Source organism: Anolis sagrei, chromosome 5 (assembly GCF_037176765.1).
Source record: "Anolis sagrei isolate rAnoSag1 chromosome 5, rAnoSag1.mat, whole genome shotgun sequence".
Taxonomy (NCBI): Eukaryota; Metazoa; Chordata; class Lepidosauria; order Squamata; family Dactyloidae; genus Anolis; species Anolis sagrei.
This window is the reverse complement of record NC_090025.1, coordinates 103409423-103434543: the sequence shown is the minus strand read 5'-3', so window position 1 is coordinate 103434543 and position 25121 is coordinate 103409423. Positions and strand designations below refer to the sequence as shown.

Genomic DNA, 25121 nt, shown 5'->3' with positions numbered 1-25121 from the left:
ATCATGTTGCTACCACCACAGAATTCTGGTGTTTGTAGTTTAGTAAGGCCCGACCCCTCTGAGAAGTTTAAAGACTCCTCCATAAACTACAAACCCCAGGATTTAAAGTTGACAGATGCTCTAGTGCAGTGGTTCCCAATCTTTATGAGACAGTGGACCACTGAGGCAAAATTTGGATACATCCTTAACCATCAAGATCAACCAACCCCTCTTCCAAGTGCCCATGTGCTTCCTGCCCTTCTCCTCCTCACAAGGAGCCAATGATATAGCTTTCCTCAGCTCCAGCCTTCAGTGACCTCCTGCTTTCAGCTGCCTCCTCCTCCTTGCAATCCAGGCTTCGAATGGGGCTTCCTTCCTTGCCTCAAAAGTGGGTAAGGAAGGAAGGATCCAACACCACCATTCCTGCTCTCTCCTTTTGCCCAGCATTAGACCATTCAAGATCGTCTGCTTGGGCAGCTCCTTCCCTGAGTGTCACACTGTTACAGTGCTATCTGAACATTTGATAAGCATGTCCTTATTCTATTGTCCAAGTCAAAGACTATTGCTAGGGGTTCTGAAATTATTTCTGCCAGTTCTTTTAATATCCTCAAATATAATTCATCTGGTCCTGAAGACTTGAATTTCATTAGCCAGATTTTCCTGTATGGCATATCTGGCTAATTGAATGCAGCTGTTTTGTTTTGCTTTTCTTCTAGTGCATCCTCAGCTCCATTATCTCCATGTTGAGCTGTTTTACCTTTTGGCAGAAAACTGAGAAAAAGAAGGTGTTAAGTCAATTTACCTTTTCTCTGTCCCCTGTTAATATTTAACCACTGCCTGTACGCAGTGGCTCTAATCATTTCCTTGTTCTCCTTTTTGCTATGGATGTAACCAAAAAGCTCTTGGACCATGGTCCAAGAAGCAAAAACTTTCCTGATTTACCCATCTACAAAAGTAGTTATTAACTTCTATTTTTCCTTCTCTCTCTTCCTTGGCTGGGTCTTTGAACTGCCAGAAGACACAAAATGATGACCTGAACATCAAGACCCTTCAGCTATCAATCTACCACAATCCTGTGTGATCTTCCAAAGACTGCACCATGCAGTGTTGTTGATTCCCACATGGAGCAAAAGGAAGGGGTATTGTTCTGTGGGCTTGGCAAGCCTTTTAAGCTTTTCTGTTGCATCAGTGGTTCTCAACCTGTGGGTTTCCAGGTGTTTTGGCCCACAACTCCCAGAAATCCCAAACAGTTTACCAGCTGTTAGGATTTCTGGGAGTTGAAGGCCAAAACATCTGGGGACATATAGATTGAACCAATGCGTTACTTCATGGATTTTGGCTCCAAGGAGATAGCACATCTCTTGAGTCATCCTGGAAAGCCTACAAACCACTTTCTCTCCACTCAATGGCAGAGAGACAGAGGTCAAGAGAACTGTGCATTTTTGGTTATGCACAGCAGAACAAGAACTAGGAAATGTTGGGACGACTATGTGGGGAACATGGAGAAATACTAATAGGGGGCAGAGAAAAAAATAGAGCTACTCAAGACCTTTGTTGCATCAGTATTGTCCCAAAACGGCAATAGTGTTCAACTTGGAATAAATGTAGCAGATTATTATTATTATTATTATTATTATTATTATTATTATTATTTCATACCAAAAGCATTGCATAAATTAATATAAAACTGATAAAAAATAGAAGGTGTGCAGGCAGCTAAATATCTTTTGACCAAAAACGGGCAACAGCAATGGCATTGTCTGTAGCCTCCAACAATTCTTCCTCTGTACATGAGGCACGGCACAGTGGACAAGCATCCAGATGCAGAGTTGTCTGTTCTGCTCCACAGTCACGCAAGGTGTGGGATTCTTTTAGGTAGTGACATTTTGTGAGGTTGTCTTTTGATCTGCCCACTCCGCTTCTGAGTCTATTCAGGGACTCAGAGTTGCCCATTCTTGGTTGGCCCCTGGAGAAAGACCCTCGTGGGGGGGGGGGGGTGCCATCCAGTTGGGATTTCCTGGTTTAGCTGCCCAGAGGGATACCCTTGCTGTTGCTGGGGGGATGCCAAGACGAATGGTAGTTCTCATCAAGTTTTTCCTTGATTCGAGTCTACTGGGAGGAGGCTGGTAGCCATATAGTGGATGGCTTTCGCAGTGTTCAACCTTATTTCTCTCACATTTAGCAGCAACTTCTTGTCGCACATTGGGGGGGGGGGGGCAATGCCAGCTAACTTGTAGAATCTATCAACAGGTGTAGGATTAAGACATCCTGTGATTATTCTGCATGTTTCATTCAATGCTATGTTCACCTGCTTTGCATGGGCAGACCTATGCCAAACAGGGCAAGCATACTCAGCAGTTGAGTAAGACAAGGCTAGGGCTGATGTTCTTACTAATTTTTGGTCTGCACCCCATGTGCTGCCAGGATGTTATTGCATACAGCTACTTTGTGCTTGGTGTTCAAGCCATGTTTCCTATATGCTAGTGTAGCAGATAATGAAGTATGAAAAAGAGATAGTACAGAAATGCCTGCCTACTTTAAATTAATGAAAGTCTTCTAGGCCACCAGAAGTCAATCAAGAACTGTCAGATATAATCTCAGAACCATGGGCAATCATCTTTGAAAATTCCTGGAGAAGTCCCAGCAGACTGGAGAGGTTTAAACGTTATCTCCATCTTCCAAAATGGAAAAAGGAGGGGCAAAACCATTGCCGCCAGTGATCTGACATCAATACCAAGAAAGATGATAGAGCAGGAATGTACAACCTGTGGTCCTCCAGGTGTTTGGAATTTCAACTCTAGAAGCCCTAGCAAGCATCTCCAATGGTCAGGAAGTCCAAAATACTCAGAAGGCCACAGGTTGTGCAGGCCTGTTCTAGAGCAACTCATTAAACAGAAAGCAGTAAACACACAATATGCTTTATCCAGTCCTCACAAACATTTGGGTGGTAATAGAAGCTTGAGTAGAGAAATCTTGATGGGACATAAATGTATTAAACTTCTCAGAGCAGCTTCCAGTGTTGGAAGTTATGCTTTTTCAAGAAAAATATAGAATACAAAAATAAAATATCCAAACTATGCAGCTAAATCAGTTTATTGCAGTTAAATGAGTTTATTGTTGAACTTTATTGCTTGGTTTTGTTAAACTGAACGTTTTGGTTAGAAGAACAGTATCAAATGCCAAAAAGAAACCACCCAAAGAAAATTAGAATCAGATTGCAAGTTCCTTGGCAGCTGGATAAAAGAAATGTCATGCATTAGCTCTTAAGTATATTCAAGGCATGCATTTCCGTGAGAGACATTCACACTGTCTGGCATTGAACACTTTGTGCTGTACTATGGAACCATTGGCACAGCGGAGGGGCACCAGCATCAAATCTGTCGCTGTTGCAGAACAACAGGTGCATTGATCTTCAATGTGATTCACTGTAATGTTATAAATGGCTTTGCTTGCACATTTCCCCTGAAAATGAAATAAGAAACAGTTGGTATTTGTGACACTGCAGATTAAAATGTTGTTTCTATCACAAATAATCATATAAAATAAGGATGAGGAATCTAGCTTTCAGGTGTTTCGGACCCAGAAGTCTGTAATAGCAGGGCCAATATTAATACTGATAATAACGGATTATGGAAATGGTAGTCTTGGATAGTCAAAAACTCCTCACACTCAATGTTATAGTCATAACGCTAGTCTTCCACAAAAAAATCATGTTTTGGAATCTGGAAGCTAGTTTCAGGCTGTACACACCTTCCTCTGCCTATAATCTATACAGATAAATGTAATGTTTGTTTGTGGGATTAACATAACTCAAAAACCACTGCATGAATTGACACCAAATTTGGACACAATTCACCTATCAGGCAAAGGAGTGACCATCACTCAAAAATTGATTTTGTCATTTGGGAGTTGTAGTTGCTGGGATGTATAGTTCACCTACATTCAAAGAGCATTCTGTACTTCACTAATGATGGAATTGAACTAAACCTGGCACACAGGACTTCCAAGACCAACAGAAAACAGTAGAAGAGTTTGGTGGGCATTGACCTTGAGTTTTGGACTTATAGTTTACCTACACCCAAAGAGCACTGTGGACTCAAACAATGATGGATCTGCACCAAACTTGGCATGAATACTCCATATGCCTGAATATGAACACAGATAGAGTTTGGGGGGAAATAGACCTTGAAATTTGGAGTTGTAGTTGCTGGGATTTATAGTTCACCTACAATCAAAGAGCATTCTAAATCCCACCAATGATAGAATTGGGCCAATCTTTCCATACAGATCCCCCATGACCAACAACAAAATACTGTTTTTTCTGATGGTCTTTGGCGATCCCTCTAACACTCCTTTATGACCTCCACAGGGGTCCCGACCCCCAGGTTGAGAAATGGTGCCTTAAGGTCATCCAGTCCAACTCCCTTCACCAGGGCAAGAAAACATAACCAAAGCCCTCCTGACAAAGAGCCATCTAGCCATAGGTATAGACAGACAGACAGACAGACAGATAGATAGATAGATAGATAGATAGATAGATAGATATGATTCACACAGACACATATATACGTATATGACAGATATAGTATCATAGATTTGAAAGGGACCCTCTGCATGTTCCAGAGTGGGCAAACCAGACAATCTCTACATCAACACTGACAAAGAAACAAGAAGAAATACTGTTTACCCACAAGTACAAAGAAATTACATATATTACAAACTAACAATTTCTCATTACTTTATTTTCCAGATCACCAGACTGGGCCACAGCAACGCGTGGCGGGGGACGGCTAGTTGCCAATAATTATTTTCTGCCTTGGATTCTTAGCTTTAACTATTGTTTAGCATTGCATTATATGCATCAATACTAATACTGGTTTATCTGTACCCAGAACAGCATTAAGCCCTTATTTCAGTCCAAGTTAACAATGTGAAAAGCTACATTTGTATTAACTGTAAAAAGTACAGCTTGTCCCTTGTTAGTTCTCCCTTGCTAGATATTGGCAATACAGGTAGTCCCCAAATTACAAACACCCGACTTACAAATGACTCATACTTAAGAATGGAGGTGAGACAACAGAAAGGGGAATTCACTCCTGAAAGAGTTATCATGGGAGAAAGGTGTCTCAACTGAATTAAATTTTGAAAAAATTGGCTTGTTGTAGAAATAAGGATTGGTGATAGACTTAGCAGGGGGTTTGGTTAACTAGTTAAAATTCATGAGTAAACCAGGTTATCTTTTTTAACCTGAAAAATTTCGGGGGGGGGGGGGGGTTGAACCCCTAAACCTCCTCCCCCCCCCCCCCGGCTACAGGCCTGAGCATATCTATGACCGCATGCTAATAAATAGCCTAAAATATTATCAAAGAGCCTGTTCATCTTTTCATATAAATATCCTGAGATTTCAATAGTTAAGAATGCTTATGTGAAATAGCGGTTTTTACAACTATCACAAATTTGACATCTAAGTGTCTAAAGTCGATAACAAGGCTTTAAGACAGAATCCAGACAAACCAAAGCACTCTCAATCCCACAGCCTGAAGAAATAGAAGGAGAAACAATTAGTGTTTCTCCAGGTACATTCAGAGAACATGCAAACGACTGAAGCAAAACATCCTTATTTATGATACATTTGTGGATAGACTGGAAGGATTAGGGGAGAAGGAAAGTGCTCTTCTGGAAAAAAAAAAGACATGTAGGCTTATAGAGACCTCTTCTTCTTGAAAGTGCATATTATTGTCTACAGAAAGTATCTCACACTTTGCCATCAGATGTAATTTCATAAAACAAGGGAATGTTACCTCACAATAATGGATATTCAGCTGGTTTTCATTCACACAATCGTCCACTTTCACATATTTCAGCCTCCCTGTGACTTCTTTACACTCCGGCTCTACACCTAGGAGAACAAGAAGGAAGGACAGACCAGTAAGTATATATGGAGAGATATCTAAGTCATTCCACACTGCATATCACAGCCATCACCTGGTTTTATTTCACATATGTAATGTAATATATATACAATGTATTGCAACTCTGTTTAGACTAGTTAATTACTCTGTATTAATTATTTCACAAATCTTCATCAACCTTTGTCATAGATTCTAGACATTTCTTTTCCATTCCGTTTTCCATTCAGAAACAGTTCACACAGGAGATCCTTCTTCTTCACTTCTCTTTTGTTGTATATTGATGTTCCTGTGACAATGGTCTCCTAACACAGCCCAATCACGAATTTGCCATTTTATGAGGTTACCCACTGCTTCTATATGCAGATTTTTTTGTTAGCTTCATGCCAGATCTATTGATGAATCTTGTCAATCTCTTTGCCGAAGCCTTTATGTATAGCTTCCAGGATAATTTTATCCAATCCTACTGTCTGCTACTGGATTTTGGATTCCAATTTACCAAATTCTGGCTTGTCTGAATTTGTTCCCTCATCACCTTTGCCGAATAATTATATATTTCTTTCAATTCCACTGTTACTTCTTTTCTTAAAATTCTCAGTTCTACCAAAATTTGATGAAACCCAACTGGCTTCAGATGATCAACCAAGCCATTTTGCCTTAAAGTTATTGATGTAGCAGTAAAATACACTTTCTTCCTTTCTTCACTTTTTGCTGTTGTTGTTGTTGCTGCTGCTGCTGCTGCTAGGCAAACAAGAACCAGATATTTGCTTCCTATATCTTCATCCTGGGAAAATTAATCTGTTATAGCTTTGAGGAAAAGCAAAACGTTTACTCTTTGATGGATGTGAATAATGTGCCAAAGACAATCATTGTTCTATGAGTTAATTACTTTAACTATAAGGGGACCCCTTAGTTTTCAAGGTCATTTCTGATGGTTTCAACAAGGTACTTCAATGCCGTAGTTCTCAACCTGTGGCTCCTCAGGTGTTCTGGCCTACAACTCCCAGAAACCCCAGCCAGTTTACTAGCTGTTAGGATTTCTGGGAGTTGAAGGCCAAAACATCTGGGGACCCACAGGTTGAGAACTAGTGCTTTAATGGAAAAGATGAGTAATAAAGTTTTACATCTGGAATAGCTAAGCCATTTGATGTACTAGCACACCTAGCTGTTTTGATGAAACAGAAATAATTATTTTTCAAGAAAAATATAAAGCTGCTACTTTGGGGCATTCAACAGTACATACAGTGCTGGTCTTGGCCTATAAAGCACTATATGACTCCAGCCCAGCTTACTTGTCTGAACGTATCTCCCTCTGTGTTCTGCCTCGTAGTCTAAGATCTGATGGGGAGGCCCTGCTCTCGGTCCCACCAGCTTCGCAAACACAGCTGGTGGGGACGAGGGACAGGACCTCCTCAGTGGTGACCCCCTGCCTGTGGAATTTGCCCCCCAGTGAAATTAGTTTGACGTCCTCCCTCCTTTCTTTCAGAACAAAACTGAAGACATGGTTTGTGGAACCAGGCTTTTGGCTAACGGCACCTGAACAGTGAATTGGACCAGATGGTTGTTATAATGGAAATGATTGGATAACTAATGTTGTTTTAATGTATTGTATTGTCTACAGAAAGTATGATTTTATTTTGCTTTTATAACTGTAATGATTGAGGCATCGAATCGTTGCCATTGTTAGCCGTTCTGAGTCCCCCTGCGGGGGTGAGAAGAGCGGGGTAGAAATGCTGCAAATAAATAAATAATAAATAAATACAAATAACCAGATATTACCATCTCTTACCTGTTCCTGTCTGAGAGATATCTGATTCAACAGAACTGTGGTTTCAGTATACAAGATAAATCAAAGTATTAAGTGATTTTTCCATTTTTATAGTAGCATGCACCAATTTAAAGCAATTGGTCAATGGTAAATCAACTTTTATGTTAATCTCATTCATTTAGTGGGACCAGCAGTTTAATATATGTCATTATGCAATTTTAAAAAAAGAAATGCATTAAAATCAAAGGGGAAGAATAAGCATTAAAATTAACAATTCTCTTGCTTTCAGAAGTGAGCAAAGTTGTTGCAATGGCTCTAAAAATAAAAGTTGATGTATGAGTAGCACACAAAATACTTTTTTGTTATATTGCTTTGTTATATTTAATGGCATCAAATTGTGCCAAATGTAAGCTATCCTGAGTTCCCCTTCAGGGGTTGAAAAGGACGGGGTAGAAATGCTGGAAATAAATAAATAAATTGAAGATGCATGTATGACCAAATTCAATCATTAATGGCTAGGATCCAGAGAGGCTGGGAATATGCCAAGTTCCCTGCTCTTTTGTGAAAGGCCAGATACCTGAACTTTCATCTCTTTACAGATGAGAATGTGTCAAGGCTTGGAGGATCATCTTTTAGCATCTCCTGAACTTTAGAAGGCTGCAATTAATGTTTCTGGCAACTCACCTTGTCCCTTTCAAAGTCTATTTTAAAAATAAATTTCCAGGCAGAAGCAGGGAAAATAAGGTATACAGGGCAACATGTGCCTCCTACAGTCTAGTTTTGCTGAGAACGGAAAGGAAAATAACATTTTGATCTAGTTGTTTCTGGGATGGCTTGTTCTGGTTCAAAAATAGAACACTATTTGAATATAAACTGAATATGTTTCCTGAGGTATACAGTATCATCCTGGAAAAAGTTCTTCATCAGTAGATGGAGACTAAAACAAGGAGACCAGGAATTGTAATATTACTTTTGCTTTGCTATTTGCCATTTTATTCTCCGCAGAATTTTCTCACCAAAAGTCTCTTTTAAAGTTTTAAACATTGTGTCTTTTTAGTATTTCAATTTTCAATAATAGCATCACATCTTGCTAATACAGATAAAGTCTTCTTAATTAAATTAATCTATGAACGCTGATAGTTTGTTATCCCAAGAGCTCCACTGACTTTTATATGCTAAAACTGGAACTTGCTGATACACATATAAGGGACAAGAAATTATCTTGAAGTGACTTCCCCCAAATTGGGATTTTGTTACAACAATTATCCGTGACTACGTATGAATGTCCTGCTATGCATGCCATCTTTTATTTATTGGCAAATGATCAGAACAAAAAGAAAGAGGAGAGAGGAAGCGAAAATGGAGGGTGAAGCGGTGCTGACATTTTGACCTTCAAATGAGGGATAGTTTTCACTGCTAAACAAATTCTTTAATTATATATCATATAGTTTGTCACCTTAGCCTTCATTCAGGGTCATGTTGGAAATTAGCTTGGAGATTGATTTTAAAATGAGCATAAGAATAATGTGGAGAAATACGTGAAGAAAGATGTGCCGTTTCCGAAACTTCTGAAGCACAGTGCTACACTAAATGTGGAGGTGTGCTTTATTCCTATACTCAAAAGCTGTATTTGTAGAGAGTGGAAACTGGGATAATTAAACTATGGGACAGTCTGAACAAGTTGGTCTTAACCAATATCTGGTCCCATCAATCATGAAGATTTAAAAAAATTGAATCTATCAGAGAAAACATCAAATTCATAAAAAAGATATCATTGGAGACTTCATTTAAAAATCAGTTGTAGACTTTTCTTCATTCAGATTTTCACTGTTACAAAAGAGTCAGTCCATGGCAGTGCAAAGTGCTCCAATTAAATATGGTCATTTGTTACAGGATCAAGCTGGACATAGTATTTATCAAACTGTTTGTTGTTGTGTATCTGTTTCTATAAGTCCAAATAACTGACATGAAAAAGCAAACTGGTCTGGGACCATGGCTTTGGGGTTTGTAAGCCTTTGTCCTCTCCACAGTTCTGACTGGAATCACCAAAGCCTGTTTCTTTTAAACAGAAGAGATGCCCACAGCAACATCATTGCACATAGCAGGCATGTGAGGGGGAAATTCTGCTTAGAATCTTAGTAAAGCAGTGGTTCTCAACTTGGGGGTTGTGACCCCTAGAGGGGTCAGTTGGCAATCTTAGAGGGGTCACAGGGGAGCCTCCTTAGGCCCCACCCCTTCCTGCAGGCCCCACGCGGCATCTACAGGGCACAAAAAAGGCCCCAAGAGGCCTAGGCCTTCTCCTGGTGTTGGCAAGAGTGCACGCCCAGGGGTCGGTGTAGGGAGCATGCTTACTGCACCGGTCCACTTTCCCTGCGCTAATGCCAACGCTGAGAGAGAGATATATGCTTTTTGGCATTGGCAAGCACACAGGGAAGAGGGGTGGTGAAAGGATTGCGCACTCCCCACCAGCCCCTGGGCACCCACTCCCTAAACCTGCCCTCTTCCTCCACACTCTTGCCAACGCTGGAGAGTGTCCCTCTCCCGGCATTGGCAAGTGCGCGGGGGAAGAGGGCTGGTGAAGGAAGCACATTCCCAAGGCCTGTACAGGGAGCATGAGCCCTGCACCTGCCCTCTTCCCCCACGCACTTGCCAACACCGGAGGAGGAGGACCACTGCAAGTGCGTAGGAGAAGAGCCCACCATCAGGGTACTCCTTGCCTTGAGGGACAGCCTGGGGGCTCTGGTGCCATAGCTGCACCAGGCAATGGTGTGCCCCTCCTGGAGGCTGTGCCTACACCCCTCTAGGGGCTGGCAAGGAGGCCTCTCCCAGCAGTTGTGCCTCTGAGCAGTGGGAAAGAGCCCAGTGGTTTTGATGTCAGAGCAGAATCAATTGAAGGTACTGCAAATCCCATCATCTGTTTAACATCCTCGCCCAAACCCCTCCATTATTTTTTCTTGGTCATGGGAATTCTGTATGTCAAATTTGATTCAATTACATTATTGGTGGAGCTCAGAATGCTCTTTGATGACAGGTTAACTATAAATCCACACAACTGCAGTTCCCAAATGTCAGGGTCAATTCCCCCCCCCCCCAAACCTATTCCATATTTTCTGTTGGTCATGGGAGCCCTATATGCCAAATTTGGTTCAATTCCATTACTGGTGGAGCTCAGAATGCTCTTTGATGGCAGGCGAATTATAAATCCACACAACTGCAGTTCCCAAATGCCAGAGTCTATTTTCCCCAAACTCTACCAGTGATCAAATTTGGGCATATTGAGTATTTGTGCCAAGTTCGGTCCAGATCCATAGTTGTTTGGGTTCACAGTGCTCTCTGGATGTAGTTGAACTACATTCAGCGTAAATCACTGTCAGCTCTTCCCAACCCCCTCCAGTATTTTCTGTTGGTCATGGGGGTTCTGTGTGCCAAGTTTGGTCCAGATCTGTAATTTGTGGGGGTCTCAGTGGTCTGTAGAAGTCAGAGCTGAATCGGTTGAAGATACTGCCCTGAGCATCCCTTGTGGGGAGAAGGGCGGGATAGAAGCGTATGAAATAAATACTAAAAATCCCATCATACATTGTCCATATTCCCCCAAACATATTGTTCTTATGATTAATCACTATACTTTAATTATGTTTAATTTGTAACAATGAGAATACACCCTGCATATTAGATATCTACATTATGATTAATAACAGTAGGAGTGACGACGTAGCAACGAAAATGTGGTTGGGGGTCACCACAACTTGAGGAACTATATTTAGGGTCCACAGCATTAGAAAAGTTGAGAACCTCTGTAGTAGAGGCAAAAAAGGCCCCAATTCTGATCTGCACTTCCAGAAGTTATGTACCAATGGTTTGTACTTGACACCATCAAGTACACAAACAAACTGTGTGGCCATCATCCATCACATTTAATTTTAATTCATTCAAGGCTTGTAAAGGAATAGTGACTACTTACACGTCTTACAGCAGGTGTTCTCAATTTTTGCAATTTTACCCTAAAAAGAGGAGACATATTTTAATACAAACACAGCTCTCTCGTGCTCTTTCTCTCTCACACACTCATTTACAAAGTTTCTTTTCAAACTGCAATGTACTGTCTTAATAAGAGGGGATTGTAGAAGTTGTTAAATTAAATTTAAAATGTTTCAAAAATAAAATTGTGTTTTCCGACCACATGTCTAGTTTAGCCAGAAACAGAGGACTGCTGTCAGAACTGTCAAGCAAGCAACAATCAAGTTTTTACACTTGTGATAGTGGCTTACAATCAAAATGCCTTGTAAATAATAGATTCAATCTGATTGGGGGGTGGGGGGGAGGTCTTCTTCTGCCGCACCCAGAGAATATGTACATTGAGTAAAATCTGCACATTAAAATAATCACTACATGTTCCACGGAACAAAAAGAGATGCCATTTGGAAAATATGTGTATATTTCAATATATTTTAAAGCAGGCATGGGCAAACTTGCCTCCCCCCCCCAGATGTTTTGGACTTCAGAAGGCTGTTAGGAATTGTGGGAATTGAAGTCCAGAACACCTGGGGGGAGGGAAGTTTGCCCATGGCAGCTTTAAAGGGTGGATGCATACAAATAACATTTTGAAAAATGTGTGCATTCTAAAACATCTTAAAAATGAACTGAGCTGCTGAACTTGTTGACCGAAAGGTCACAGGTTCAAATCCGTGAAGCGGCATGAGTACCTGCTTTTGGCCCCAGCTTCTGCCAACCTAGCAGTTCGAAAACATGCAAATGTGAGTAGATCAATAGGTACCACTCCGACAGGTAACGGCACTCCTTGCAGTCATGCCAGCCACATGACTTAGGAGGTGTCTACGGACAATGCCGGCTCTTCGGCTTAGAAATGGAGATCAGCACCATGCCCCAGAGTCAGACACGACTGGACTTATTGTCAGGGGAAAACCTTTACCTATGTCTATAGCAAAAGGATGAATGGGAATGAGATGGCCACTGTTTGGAGAAGATGATGAATTACTCTCAAGCAATTTGGGTCTCCAGAACAAGATTATTAATATCCAGGGTAGAAAAAGGTCTTGCAGAAGTAATCTCAGAACCACTGGCAATAATTTTTGACAATTTCTGGATAAAAGGAGAATTCCTAGCAGACTGGAGGAGACAAATGTTTCCTCCATCTCCGCAAAAGGGGGGAAAAGTGGATTGAAGCATCAATATTCTAAAGTAGGTCATTAAAAGACAGATTTTAAAACACTTAGGAAGAAAAAATGAAATGCATAGGTATAGGATGGGGAAAACGTGACTTGACAACAGTGCATGTAAAAGGCATCTAGGAATTTTAGTAAATCACAAGGTGAACATGAGTTAATAGTGTGATGCAACAACTAAAAAAAGTCCAAGTGATTCTAGGCTGCATCAATAAGAGTATAGTATCTAGATCAAGAAAAGTAATAGTGCTGTACTATTCTATTTGATCAGACCTTGCCTGGAATATTGTATTTAGTTCTGGGCATCACAATTCAAGCAGGACATTGGCGAACTGGAATATGTACAGAGAAGGACAAGAAATGGCAAAAGCTCTGGAAACTATCAGGAGCAGTTTAAGGAGCTGGGTATGTTTAGTCTGGAGAAGGGAAGGTTAAGGAATCTGACAGCAAGAGCAGTTCAACAGTGGAATATGCTCCTTCGAAGTGAGGTGGAGTCTCCTTATCTGGAGATTTTAAAGCAGAAATTGGATGGCCATCTCTCAGGAGACGTTTGACTGCATGACAGTGAGTTGGACTTTTTCAATTTTATGATTCAACTATTCAAACAATGTATTGTCTCCCTTCATTTAGTTTGAACTCATTTACTAGAAGTCATTTAGTTTGCTGTTCCATCCTGTCCTCCCCGTTACAAAGTCTATTGTCACTTGGCCTTCTCTGATGCTATTTTCTCTAAAAGTCTAAAACAACTTCCTTGTCACTCAATCCCTCTCTTGCAATACCACACAATTGTTTTCGTAGCATTGTGTGGTGTTTGTGCACTTTTTCTAACCTACATTTAAAATAGTGATCCTTTGTTCAGTCTGCTTAAATTTAACATGCGTGACTCCCCAGAAAGGAAATAAATATAGGAAGATGTCATGCCATTTGGATTTTATATAAAAGCAGAGAAAACTGGTTAACCTCCCCACAAAAATAACAAAAACCTTATACAGTATCTGTCTTTTCTAGCTGGCTTCAAATACAGTGTCCTACTTCAATATGCCAGTAGTTTGGAAAGTATTATGATATAGTGAAAATTCATTTTGCTTGGGTAAAAAAAGCACACCAAGGTTGCAGGCAATAATGTGATAGCTGTCTATTCAAATTAATAAAAAAGCTAAATATAATAATGTAATGTAACAAAGATTTCAATTTTAACAAGAGCCCACACACAGGCAACATTCAGATTAGGTTAGAATCGAAATCTGTACTGAATGAAGTGTTGGCCCTTGGTTTTCCTTGGTGCTGTAAGTATATAACAATGGTAGTATTAATAATGATAATGTACACAACAAAGTACTTGGATCACTACTTACTCCTTCAGCCAGGCATCTATTTGAGTCAAATGGGGGGCAGCCAGTTATCCTCCTTTCCCAGATAAAGTCTCCTTTCAAGTTGACTTTGCACGAATGGCTGTCACAATCATCCTGGATCACCTCATTTGGCTTGAAAGATTCATAATCTTTAGTTATAAAAGAATTTAATTTCAAGAAGACACAGAGTTTTTTTAAATGCTATCAAACAGTTTTGTACAGTGTGGAACAATATACATCTTTATTACTAGAATGCTAGTATGGGCAATGCTGGTGGGTAACTATGGAGCAGTTTACTCTGGGAAGGAACACGGACTGTCACAAAACAATCTTGCCCACCGTTAAGCTATGTGGAGGTGTTATCTTTTGAAGATTAAACAGTGTAGGGAACTGGACATGCTTTCATTTTTACTCATATCTAAGATAGCTAAATAAATCACCCCTGCTGGTGAGATCATTTTGCTCTTTTTATATTAGGATTTATTAGAGAATATTTGTATGTGTAAAAAAAGTTTGTGTTTGTATGAAAAAAAATCCAGATTTTTTAAAAAACAAAAAAATGTTTTCTGTACAAATAATTTTTTCACCCAAAAAACCCTGATCAAAAAGAAACCCTGGCAGCAGGGTAGATTGTCAAGGTATGGAATTTTAAAATATACTAACCTATTTTGAAGATAAAATGTTGGGTTACTCAAAGTTTATGCAAGGATTGCTCAAACTATAGACCAGGGGTCCTCAAACTAAGGCCTGCGGGCCAGATACGGCCCTCCAAGGTAATTTACCTGGCCCTTGCTCAGGGTCAACTTAAGTCTGAAATGACTTGAAAGCACACAACAACAATCCTATCTCATCAGCCAAAAGCAGGCCCACACTTCCCGCTGAAATACTAATAAGTTTATATTTGTTAAAATTTTAATTCATTTTAATTATTGTATTGCATTTAAGTGTTTTTTGCATTACAAATAAAATATGTGCAGTGTGCATAGAAATTCATTCATGTTTTTTTTCAAATTATAATCCAGCCCTCCAACAGTTTGAGGGACTGTGACCTGGCCCTCTATTTAAAAAGTTTGAGGACCCCTGGAGTAGAGTAATGTTCCAATTAGATATATAACCTATTTAGTATAAATTTTGGTTGAGCTAAATTATAAGACATCATTGTAGGTCATTGTTTTCTTCCGAAGGCCATGAAAGTAGTGTTAGTTGATAATGCAGAGTTCTGATAAACAATGCCATTAATAAAGTTTGTGGACCCCTGGTATGGACAGTACTTTGATATTGTTTGGAGGTTTTAAGCCTAGAAACTGTGCTTCAGGTTGAAGAAATACTTGACATCTTTCACATAGGGAAGAACACAATGGCCAAATATTCCGTATATCCCTATACATGACTGGAGGAAATAATTATTAAAATTAATCATTCTCACCCACAATTTGCATTGCTGTTAATAAAAGGGACTACCGCATTGACCTTTGCACATAAATACAGAGAGACAATTTGGGGGCGATAGGTGATACAGTCTTCCCCTGTCTTCTGGGATAGCTGGCAATCCCACATAGTTTCCCATCATTTCTTGTGGTTTCCTTTTCTGGAGTTAGGAATCAGGAAACATCCAACTCCCGAAAACAGAGTCTTCTCCCTTTTTCAACAGCCTGGCAACATGAATTCCCATAGGCAGCCACCGGAAGTGGCCATGGAATGGCTTCCATGGGACTCCATTTTGCCAGTGCCTGAAAATGGAGAGAAGATGCAGAGAAGACTGTGTTCGATTAGGTCCTAAAGCAGATTAAAACGTTGCATTTACATAACCCTATGTTGGGAACTGTTGGGAAAAGGGGAGTGAAAGGGAAAAATGAAAAGGACAGCCAGGCATACTGTACATCTAAAATCAATTGACCTTTAGGTACAAGACGGTTCTGTTCCTCAGCTGTATGGTACACATAGTTGGTAAACATTTCCCACAACAAGAGTCAGGGACTTTTTCCTCTCTGTAATTCTGCAGTGAAAGAAAGGTAATTATTTTTCTGAACTTCAGGTTCAATACAGACATTGAATTATTCCATGTGCAATTGCATTAGCTCGATATATAACTTATCACAAAAATGTGGCACTCACTGAAAAAACATTACTATATGGTGGAGATAAAGAATTTTTTTTAAAAAATACCTTTTTAATTTTTTTTGTTTTGATTAAAATATTCACAATCAATTAAAAGTAAAACAACAACAAAATCAAATACAAAATCTAAAACAAGAATCCCATAATATCCTACCACATCCCTACCAGCATAGACTAACAACTAATTTGTACCCCATTAAAATAAATAAAACAGTGAAATAATAAAATATAAACAAGAAAAATACGTAACTGATTTTTTCTTTCTTTAAGCAAAGACAACTATCAAATTATTAGATATACTTCTTGTTTAAGTTATTGCATTTCATATTCCAGTAAATATAAACAATATATTTAAAATTAACACATAATCATAAGTAATACTAATATCAACAATTTATCCACTTTCACAAGAGTTCCTATTCTTATACATTTTTGTAAATTGTTCTTTAGATTATTTCCTAAATATCTCCCCATTTTTCTAATATAAATTAACCATATTTTAAATTATCCCCCTATTTTTCTTATAATCTAGATTAATTTTATTCTAACATTTTAAAATATAATATCATATTATATTTTCTTCTTCATTTTAAATGAAGTGATATTAATATATGCAGGTTAAACATTATGCCTGTTTAACAGCTTTGTCTGTCTCTTCGCAAAACCTGAAAAATGTAAACATTCAACTTTCTTGTAATTTCACCTTTATATTTCATTTTTCTTTTTCTCAGGATTAGTCATGCTATATTTCAACAGTTCCTATATATTGCCTTATTATATTTTCCCTTCATTCTCACTGTTATTTCATCTGTCCACCCCCTTTCCATAAAAACAATTCTCCGTTCATTTATCCCACTTCCAGTCTCAATATTTTTCTTGTCAAGACATCCTTAAAGCAACAATATGTCAATTTAATTTTAACCTGTTTTCTCAATCAAAATGGGCTCTCAAAAGGCCCATGCAGGCTTTCTCTGTGCAGATTATACTTGTCTATCTTCATAAAACCTGAAAACTTGAACATCTTCTTCCCTGTAACATAGCCATGTATAAATATGTGAGAGGAAGCCACAGGGAGGAGGGAGCAAGCTTGTTTTCTGCTTCCTTGGAGACTAGGACGCGGAACAATGGCTTCAAACTACAAGAGAGGAGATTCCATCTGAACATGAGGAAGAACTTCCTGACTGTGAGAGCCGTTCAGCAGTGGAACTCTCTGCCCCGGAATGTGGTGGAGGCTCCTTCTTTGGAAGCTTTTAAACAGAGGCTGGATGGCCATTTGTCAGGGGTGATTTGAATGCAATATTCCTGCTTCTTGGCAGGGGGTTGGACTGGATGGCCCATGAGGTCTCTTCCAACTCTTTGATTCTATGATTCTATGTAACGTTATATGGGATTCTGTTTTTTCTCATTTTTAAGATACATCTGTATCTGGGTGGATTGTAGTAGATTTATACTGCTGTTGGAAGGACATTTTATCTTGGACTTCTTCAGCTTTACAGCTGAGGCAATTTTCACAGATGAACTAAGATGGCAACTGGAGCCTTCATCTCAAGCGGCAATTAGAAAAACCAATATTATTGTAGGCTGCATGGATAGAAGTAGTGTCAATCTAGACCCTAGATTGAAAGAAATAATAATCTCATTCTATTCTGCTTTAGTCAAACCTCACCTGGCAGACTGTGTTGGGTACCACAATTTAAGAAGGATATTGACAAGCTACAATATGTCCAGAGAAGGATGGCCAAAATTATCAAAGGTTTGGAATCCAAGCCTTATGAGGGATGGCTTAGGGAACTGTGTATCTTTACCTTGGAGAAAAGAAGGTTGAGGGGACATGATAGCCACATTTAGATATTTGAAAGGCTATTTCATTGAGGAGGGGGCAAACTTGTTTTTTGTTGCTCTAGAGCAGTGGTTCTCAACCTGTGGGTCTCCAGATGTTTTAGCCTTCAACTCCCAGAAATCCTAACAGCTGGTAAACTGGCTGGGATTTCTGGGAGTTGTAGGGTAAAACACTTGGGGACCTACAGGTTGAGAACCACTGCTCTAGAGCTATGGCAGTTCATGTGGGGTCAAATTGCATTAATCCTACAGTGACTATGCACCCTCAGTCATTAAGTGAATTTTCTTGCAATTCATTCATTTTCAATATTAATAGGAAATTAATATCAATTAATATTAATAGGGAAGTTTACCAGGCCAATTAGATTTGACGTGGATGACTAGGACGGTTTTAAATGGTGTATTTTAATATTTTGATAAATGTTTTTAATGTTTATGTATGTATATAAGAATTTGTGTCCCGGCATTGAATGTTTGCCGTATATATGCTGTGCTCCGCCCTGAGTCCCCTTCAGGGTGAGAAGGGTGGAATATAAATATTTTAAATAAATAAATATTTCCAAATTATATGCAGGGGAACCCTCTTACCCCAAAATGTTGTTAGGATCTATGCAGTCTAACCATTTCATTCCAAAGTCTCCCTGTTTTGCAGATAGTACTTTACTGGTTAGCAAACAGCAAGAGCAAACTCATGACATTCAATGTCAGGACTGAACTACTGACGTACAAGAGTTATAAAATGTCTTGCATACAAACTGCTGTTGAAAAATAAATCAGCTTGTTCTTAGGTTAATTAATCATGCATCCCAGTTCTTTGTTCTCACAACTATCTATCATAAAAGGGTTGGTTTCCGAGATCTCATCAGTCATAGGTATAAATAGACTTTTATGGCTTGCTTGGTTTTTTTATTCCCCAGACAAATGTTTGGACAAATGGTCTACCTCAAAATGCTGTATGTTACTCTGTAGCCCAGGCATGGGAAAACTTCGATCCTCCATTTGTTTTGAACTTCAATAACCAGAATTCCCAGATAGCTTACTGGAGGGCTGAAGTTTGGCCATGCCTGCTATAGCCCATAGCACATTAGTTGTATGTCCCATGTTGATATTTATGGTATGGCTTCTAAGGGATAATGATAGCTCTAATAAATGTTAATATACATACCTTATATATGCATATATAATCTAGAAAACAATTTTGCAATGATGGGGGGCAACACAGGAAATTTCAGTCAGAATGGTATGCAAGAATGAGAGCTTGGAAAGTTATTTTTAAATAGAATAAATATAATGAGGTACTGAAGCTTTTTATAACACAGCAGTGATAATGTGATGCTCAGTGCTATAGAAAATCATTTTACCAGTGTTTTGTTATGGTTTGATAATACAGGGTGCGGCAGCATAACTTCCTTTTTAAAAATGCACGCCATTCAGTTGGTTGAAAACGTAGCAGAGCGCTAGTAGTCTCGTTCGAGTGGCGGGAGTATAAAGTTTTGTCCTGACACAGTTCAGTCTTCATCATGTGTTGGAACAGTGAGGAGCATGCTTTTGCCATTGAGGCCTACTTTTTGAACGGATGTTCTGTGATCGCAACCCAGCGACCTTTTGGAATCACGTTAATTTAGCCCCATTGGCCCCTGTCCTGGACCGGAAATCAATTGTGATGTGGATCACTACATTCAGACAAACTGCAAGTGAGACAAGACGAAGAACTGGAGTCCCTCGGCCCATTAGATCACCTGAGAACATTGAGGCGGTGAGAGCTTCAATGTTGTGATCAGCACGGCGTTCTGCGCGCAAACATGCGTTTGCCCTTGGACTTTTCCGATTGTTCTGTGAGGAGAATTTTTCATGATGATCTTCATTTCCATCCTTGCAAGATGGCGATTGTGCAGGAACTTTCTGAACGTGACTTCAATTCTCGGAGGAACGCGTGTGAGGTTCTTCTTGAAGTCTTTCCTGAGGACGCTATTGTTTTTTTTAGTGATGAAGACCATTTTCATTTGTGTGGATTCGTCAACAAACAAAACATGCGCTACTGGGCTGATAACAATCCTCGAGAATTTGCATTCACCTAAAATCACAGTGTGGTGTGCAATTTCCTCAGCTGGAATTACTGGCCTCTGGTTCTTTGAGGAAAATTAAATTGCAGTGACAGTGAATTCGGACCGATATGTAAACATGTTACAGGATTTTTTTTCCCTCACGGCTAGATGGGTTGGACTTAGGGGACATTTGGTTCCAACAAGACGGTGCAACTGCACACACTTCAAGAGCATCAATGGCTGTTTTGTGGGAACACATCCCAGAGCACCTCATCTCAATTAGGGGGGAGTGGCCAGCCTGCTCTCCAAATTTGGCCCCTTGTGATTTTTTTTCTATGGGTTTTTTTTGAAATCCCGTGTTTATGTGAACCATCCAAGGACCCTACAAGATTTGAAGACATAACATCCAGGAAGAAACTGCCAACGTAACACTTGCTATGCTGGCAAGAGTAATGACAAACACCAGAAATAGGTTTACTCAGTGTATGGAGAATGGGGGACGCCACCTACCTAATTTGATCTTCAAAACTACATAAAACGAAACTTTAGGTATGCACATTATATAAAAAAATTCTGATTCATACAATGGGTTTGATTAAGTTTTGAAAAAAGGAAATTATGCTGCTGCAGCCTGTATCATTCCATGATATATAATTAATTTGTACAATTCTGCTGACTTTTATTGTTTTAAATAATATGCTATGTAGTTCCATAAATATTAGCAGAGTTCATGAAGGTGTGTTTTAATAGAGGCGTGACTAAAAAGTACACATACTATAGTCTGGAACAGATTTGAAATGTTCAGAAATTAACCGAGGTCTCTTACCTTGGGGCAAGGTTCACAGTGTTTTTTCCCACAAGTCAATTTGTATTTCAAAGTTAATCCACCCTGTAGGCTGCACTGGCAGCTGGTGCATTCATCCACTAACACTTGCTTCCCTGCCTGAAAGAACAAATTTCAAAGTCCTGAGCTATGTTTCTACCCAATTAGAAACATAAAAATGGAACATTTCTAACCACATGAAAAACAATCAAGTCATACATTATTCAAAGAAAGCACTTTGTTTAGAACACTCCCATTTTGTATGTTATGACATTCCCTTCTATTCCCGATACTTCAAACAAAACTAATGTTATGCATGGCATGAAAACTAATCTAAATATGCTGAACTTATTGGACTGATAAAACTGTTACCCATTTGTTTCCATGATTATGTCCTATCCTCATCCATAGTAGTACAAGTTTTCAGCTATTCAATACATGTTACTCTCCATTCTATGGTGAAAGATACAGTAATACAGTCTGGGTGTAAAAGCGCTCTCTGTTTACTGGAATTTTAAGTATACTTTATGATAGATTAGTAGCCTCCGACTCTTCTAAACTCTGGATGAACTGTTAATGCTAACATGAAACGTGGGATCCTTTCGAGATTTAATAGGACTTTAGTGGCTAAATTAAAAGTGTTCCATAGCATAAATCAAATTACTGATTTTTGAGATCCGTCTTTTATTTACTGTATTTGCTTTTATATGTTTTTTAACCATATGCCTGCATGTAGAATAAGTCCTAGATATAATAAAAGGGATAAAATGTTTGTTTTGGGTTCCTTCTTGGTTCATTAGCTATAATTTCTTCTTTCTCCAATGACTCAGGCACCAAACTATACTTTGAGATCAGGCAATCTCAGGCCTCCATGTAACTTGACAACTTGCAATATCTTGAATCTTACCTTTGATTTGTTCCCTTGCCAGATGAATTTGGGAATGTCTTTTTGTCATTCTTTAAATGGTTTCTCATTTGTCAAGACTGGTACAGTTTTGGATAAAAATAGCATTTTTGGTAGTATATTCATCTTGATCACTGAAACCCATCTAACGCATTTTTTATTCATAGGTTATCAATGTCATTTTTCTAATTGGTTCTATCATAAAAACATGGAAAAAGTCTATTAAACTGCAAAACTTTGTTTTTGTGGGACATTCTGTAGCACATTTTTCTTTTCCATGAATATCTCATAGAGTTTCAACCAATTCAACACAAAAATGAAGTTTCTGGAATATACGAGGGTTGAATGAAAAATAATGCCTCCACCTTGGTTACTTGGGTTAGGATGGGAATATTTAAATAAATCAAACGCAGAAATAATCCTTAGAATGTACTCTTTAACTACAACTATTCACTTTTCCACATAATCACCAGACAATTGGATACATTTCTGCCAACGATGAACAAGTTTTCTGAAGCCGTCATGGAAGAAGTCAACACTCTGTTTCTGCAAACCATCGTGCACAGATCTTCCAATAGCCAAGCAAAGCAATAATGTGACCCACACATTCTTGTGAAATGTTGCTTATGCTTGAAATTTCTCTCTGAGTGATATGACGATTGTCCTGAATCAAACTGCCAACCTTTTGCTTGTGAAACTCGGTGGTTGCTGTCACAGGACGCCCAACTCTTTGTTTATCACGCAAGTCAGATGTTCCCACTTCAACATCTTTGAACTTACTCGCTCATCGACGCACAGTACTCACATCAACACAATCACCATAAACAGTTTGCATTCTCTGATGAATCTCCTTTGGGGTGACACCTTCTGCTGTCAAGAATTCAATAACTGCACGTTGCTTAAGTCGCATTGACCGACCATATGCGTAGGGTTCCATACTTTGCACTTTAAGAACACAACCGTTCAATGCTAAGGCTTTCCGCTAAAATGGAACTGTAGGGGAGAGTCTACTGAACAAGCCAGTACCTGCCGCATACCAGTACAGCCATCTGTTGAGGAGTTACGAAGGTGGAGGCATTACTTTTCATTCAACCCTCGTAACTCCTAGTTTCGGTACTATTCTATTATCTGGGGGGGGGGGGAGGCAAAAAGGGGACCCAGACAGAGAAGGATAGTCCATTTTATGGGGGAAAGGGGAGTTGAAAGAGTAAAACCATTTCCCGCGATCTTCCTGTTATTCTTCACACGTCACTTTTGTCGAAATAACAACTGTTAATGACATGGGAGGGGGTCGGGATAACCAGCTGAAACAGGGGAAATGGTTTTCCTACTTCAACTCCTGACCCCAAATGGAATATCCTTTTCTGTCTAGGCTTCCTTTCGGAGTCTGCCTGGATAATAATACCATACTTTCAAAGTAAGTACCGCACAATTAAACAACACTTTCAAACCAGGAACAGCCCCCCCCCCCCCCAATTTTGTTACATAGTGTACTCAAAGATAACTTACTCCGACTGAGGGCCCTTTTATGCAGGCATATAATGTGGCTCAGAACTGACCTGAAAAATGCAGTTTCCAAACCACAATGGAACCACACAAGAGTGTCCTAAGCCACCTTGGCAGGGGGATGTCAGCCTGATAGCCCAACAGTGTCAAAGCCAGTTCAGCAGGACTGGGCATGGGCTCAGTTTCCATCCTCCCTGCACCCTAATCCTCCTCCAGAGAAGAAAGAAAAAGCAGAAGAGGGAGCTCCTCTCCACTCTCCCCAGGTTCCTTTGTCAGTTACATGACTTGGAAGCAGGAAAGTATGCTGCTACCAGGCGGTAGGTGCTTTTTTCTTTCTTCTCCGGGAGAAAATCAAGGACGCAGAAGGCAGAGGGATTGCCCTCCCATCTCCTCAAACTATCTGAGCCCTGGAAGTGAATGGTGGCTGCGGGGAATTCCTTATAGCTATATTCAAAACTTCTAGAGTCAATATAAATAATAAAGGTGACAACAGGCAACCCTGTCTAGTTCCTTTCTCAATACCATAAACTTTGTACTATCTCCATTCATCAGTATCTGGACCCTCTACAATGTATACATTCAAGCAATCTATATTATAAAGTTTTCTCCAAAATCCATTTTTTTCAAGGACTTCCATCATGAAAGCCTAAAAAACATTATCAAATTATTTCTCTGCATAAAAAAGAGATGTTTCTTTCTAATTCTAGCTATTGAAATATTCTGTTATGTATGTAACACAATTAAATTTTCTTTTATCAATCTTTTAGCTAAAAATCTACTCTGATTTTATGCAGCTAATCTTGCAATATTTCTTCCCATTTTAACTGGTATTAAGATAAATAGTCACTGTTTAATAAAGAAATTTGTACTTAAAAGTTTGGATCCATTAAGTTTCTCTCTCCTTTGAAGATAGTTATACTGACCTTACCCCACATTTTTTGGAATTTCTTTAGATTACAAAATTGCATTCATAATTTGTTGTGGCAAAAGTAATTCATCGTCCAATGCTTTATAATATATGTCTGTAAAGCCATCCAGTCCTGGAGTCTAGTATTTCTGCAATTGATATTGGAGAATTTGATATCCTCCTTTGGTTGTCTGTGATCTTTCATAGAGTTGGTGCCTCTAAATATTTCCTTATTTTATCCAATAGTATTTGTCCCAATCTATATACATTTGAAAATAATGTTTTAAACCTTCTATCTTTTATTTTTAAAATTAGTTTTTTTCTGAATCAACCAGTAAGCCAGGATATTAGTCATCATATAAGGTTAAAAAAAGAAAAATATGCTACTTTCGTTTTTATCATTTTTATAATGGATTCCTCCCATATGGAATATAATTTTTGCCTGTTCATTTATTTATATATTTACTTTATATTTCTATCCTGCCTTTCTCTCAAGATAGGGACTCAAAGTGGCTAACACAACATAATACAATACAAATTAAAGCAAAGTAAACATGACAACAATAATTTAAAAACAATTAAACTTTTGTTTAATGAAATATAAAACATTTAATACGACTAAAATTTCAATTAAAAACCACACAACCCCACAAAGGGTGCCTAGGGAGAAAGTCCAATATGTCTTGCTAGGAAAGACTGTGCTAAAGTTAAGTTTTATAAAATTCAACTAAAGACCTCATCATACGTGTCACTGGAATCACCACAGATTATGGTGAATCCGGAGGTGC

The 25121-nt window shown here is 39.0% G+C and overlaps 1 protein-coding gene across 2 annotated transcripts in view; it reads right to left on the bottom strand.

Annotated features, from left to right (window-relative positions):
- Positions 1 to 3056: 3056 nt before the first annotated feature.
- Positions 3057 to 25121, bottom strand: part of VWF (von Willebrand factor) — a 161484-nt gene continuing 139419 nt past the window's right edge. For both annotated transcript variants that reach the window (XM_067468939.1, XM_060778086.2), the window contains 6 exons: positions 21020 to 21136; positions 16089 to 16187; positions 14195 to 14323; positions 11618 to 11657; positions 5781 to 5878; positions 3057 to 3441 (listed from right to left, as the gene is read on the bottom strand). In XM_067468939.1, coding sequence (XP_067325040.1) covers positions 3253 to 3441; positions 5781 to 5878; positions 11618 to 11657; positions 14195 to 14323; positions 16089 to 16187; positions 21020 to 21136 — 672 coding nt within the window. In that variant the 3' untranslated portion in view covers positions 3057 to 3252. The remainder of the gene's footprint in view (positions 3442 to 5780; positions 5879 to 11617; positions 11658 to 14194; positions 14324 to 16088; positions 16188 to 21019; positions 21137 to 25121) is intronic.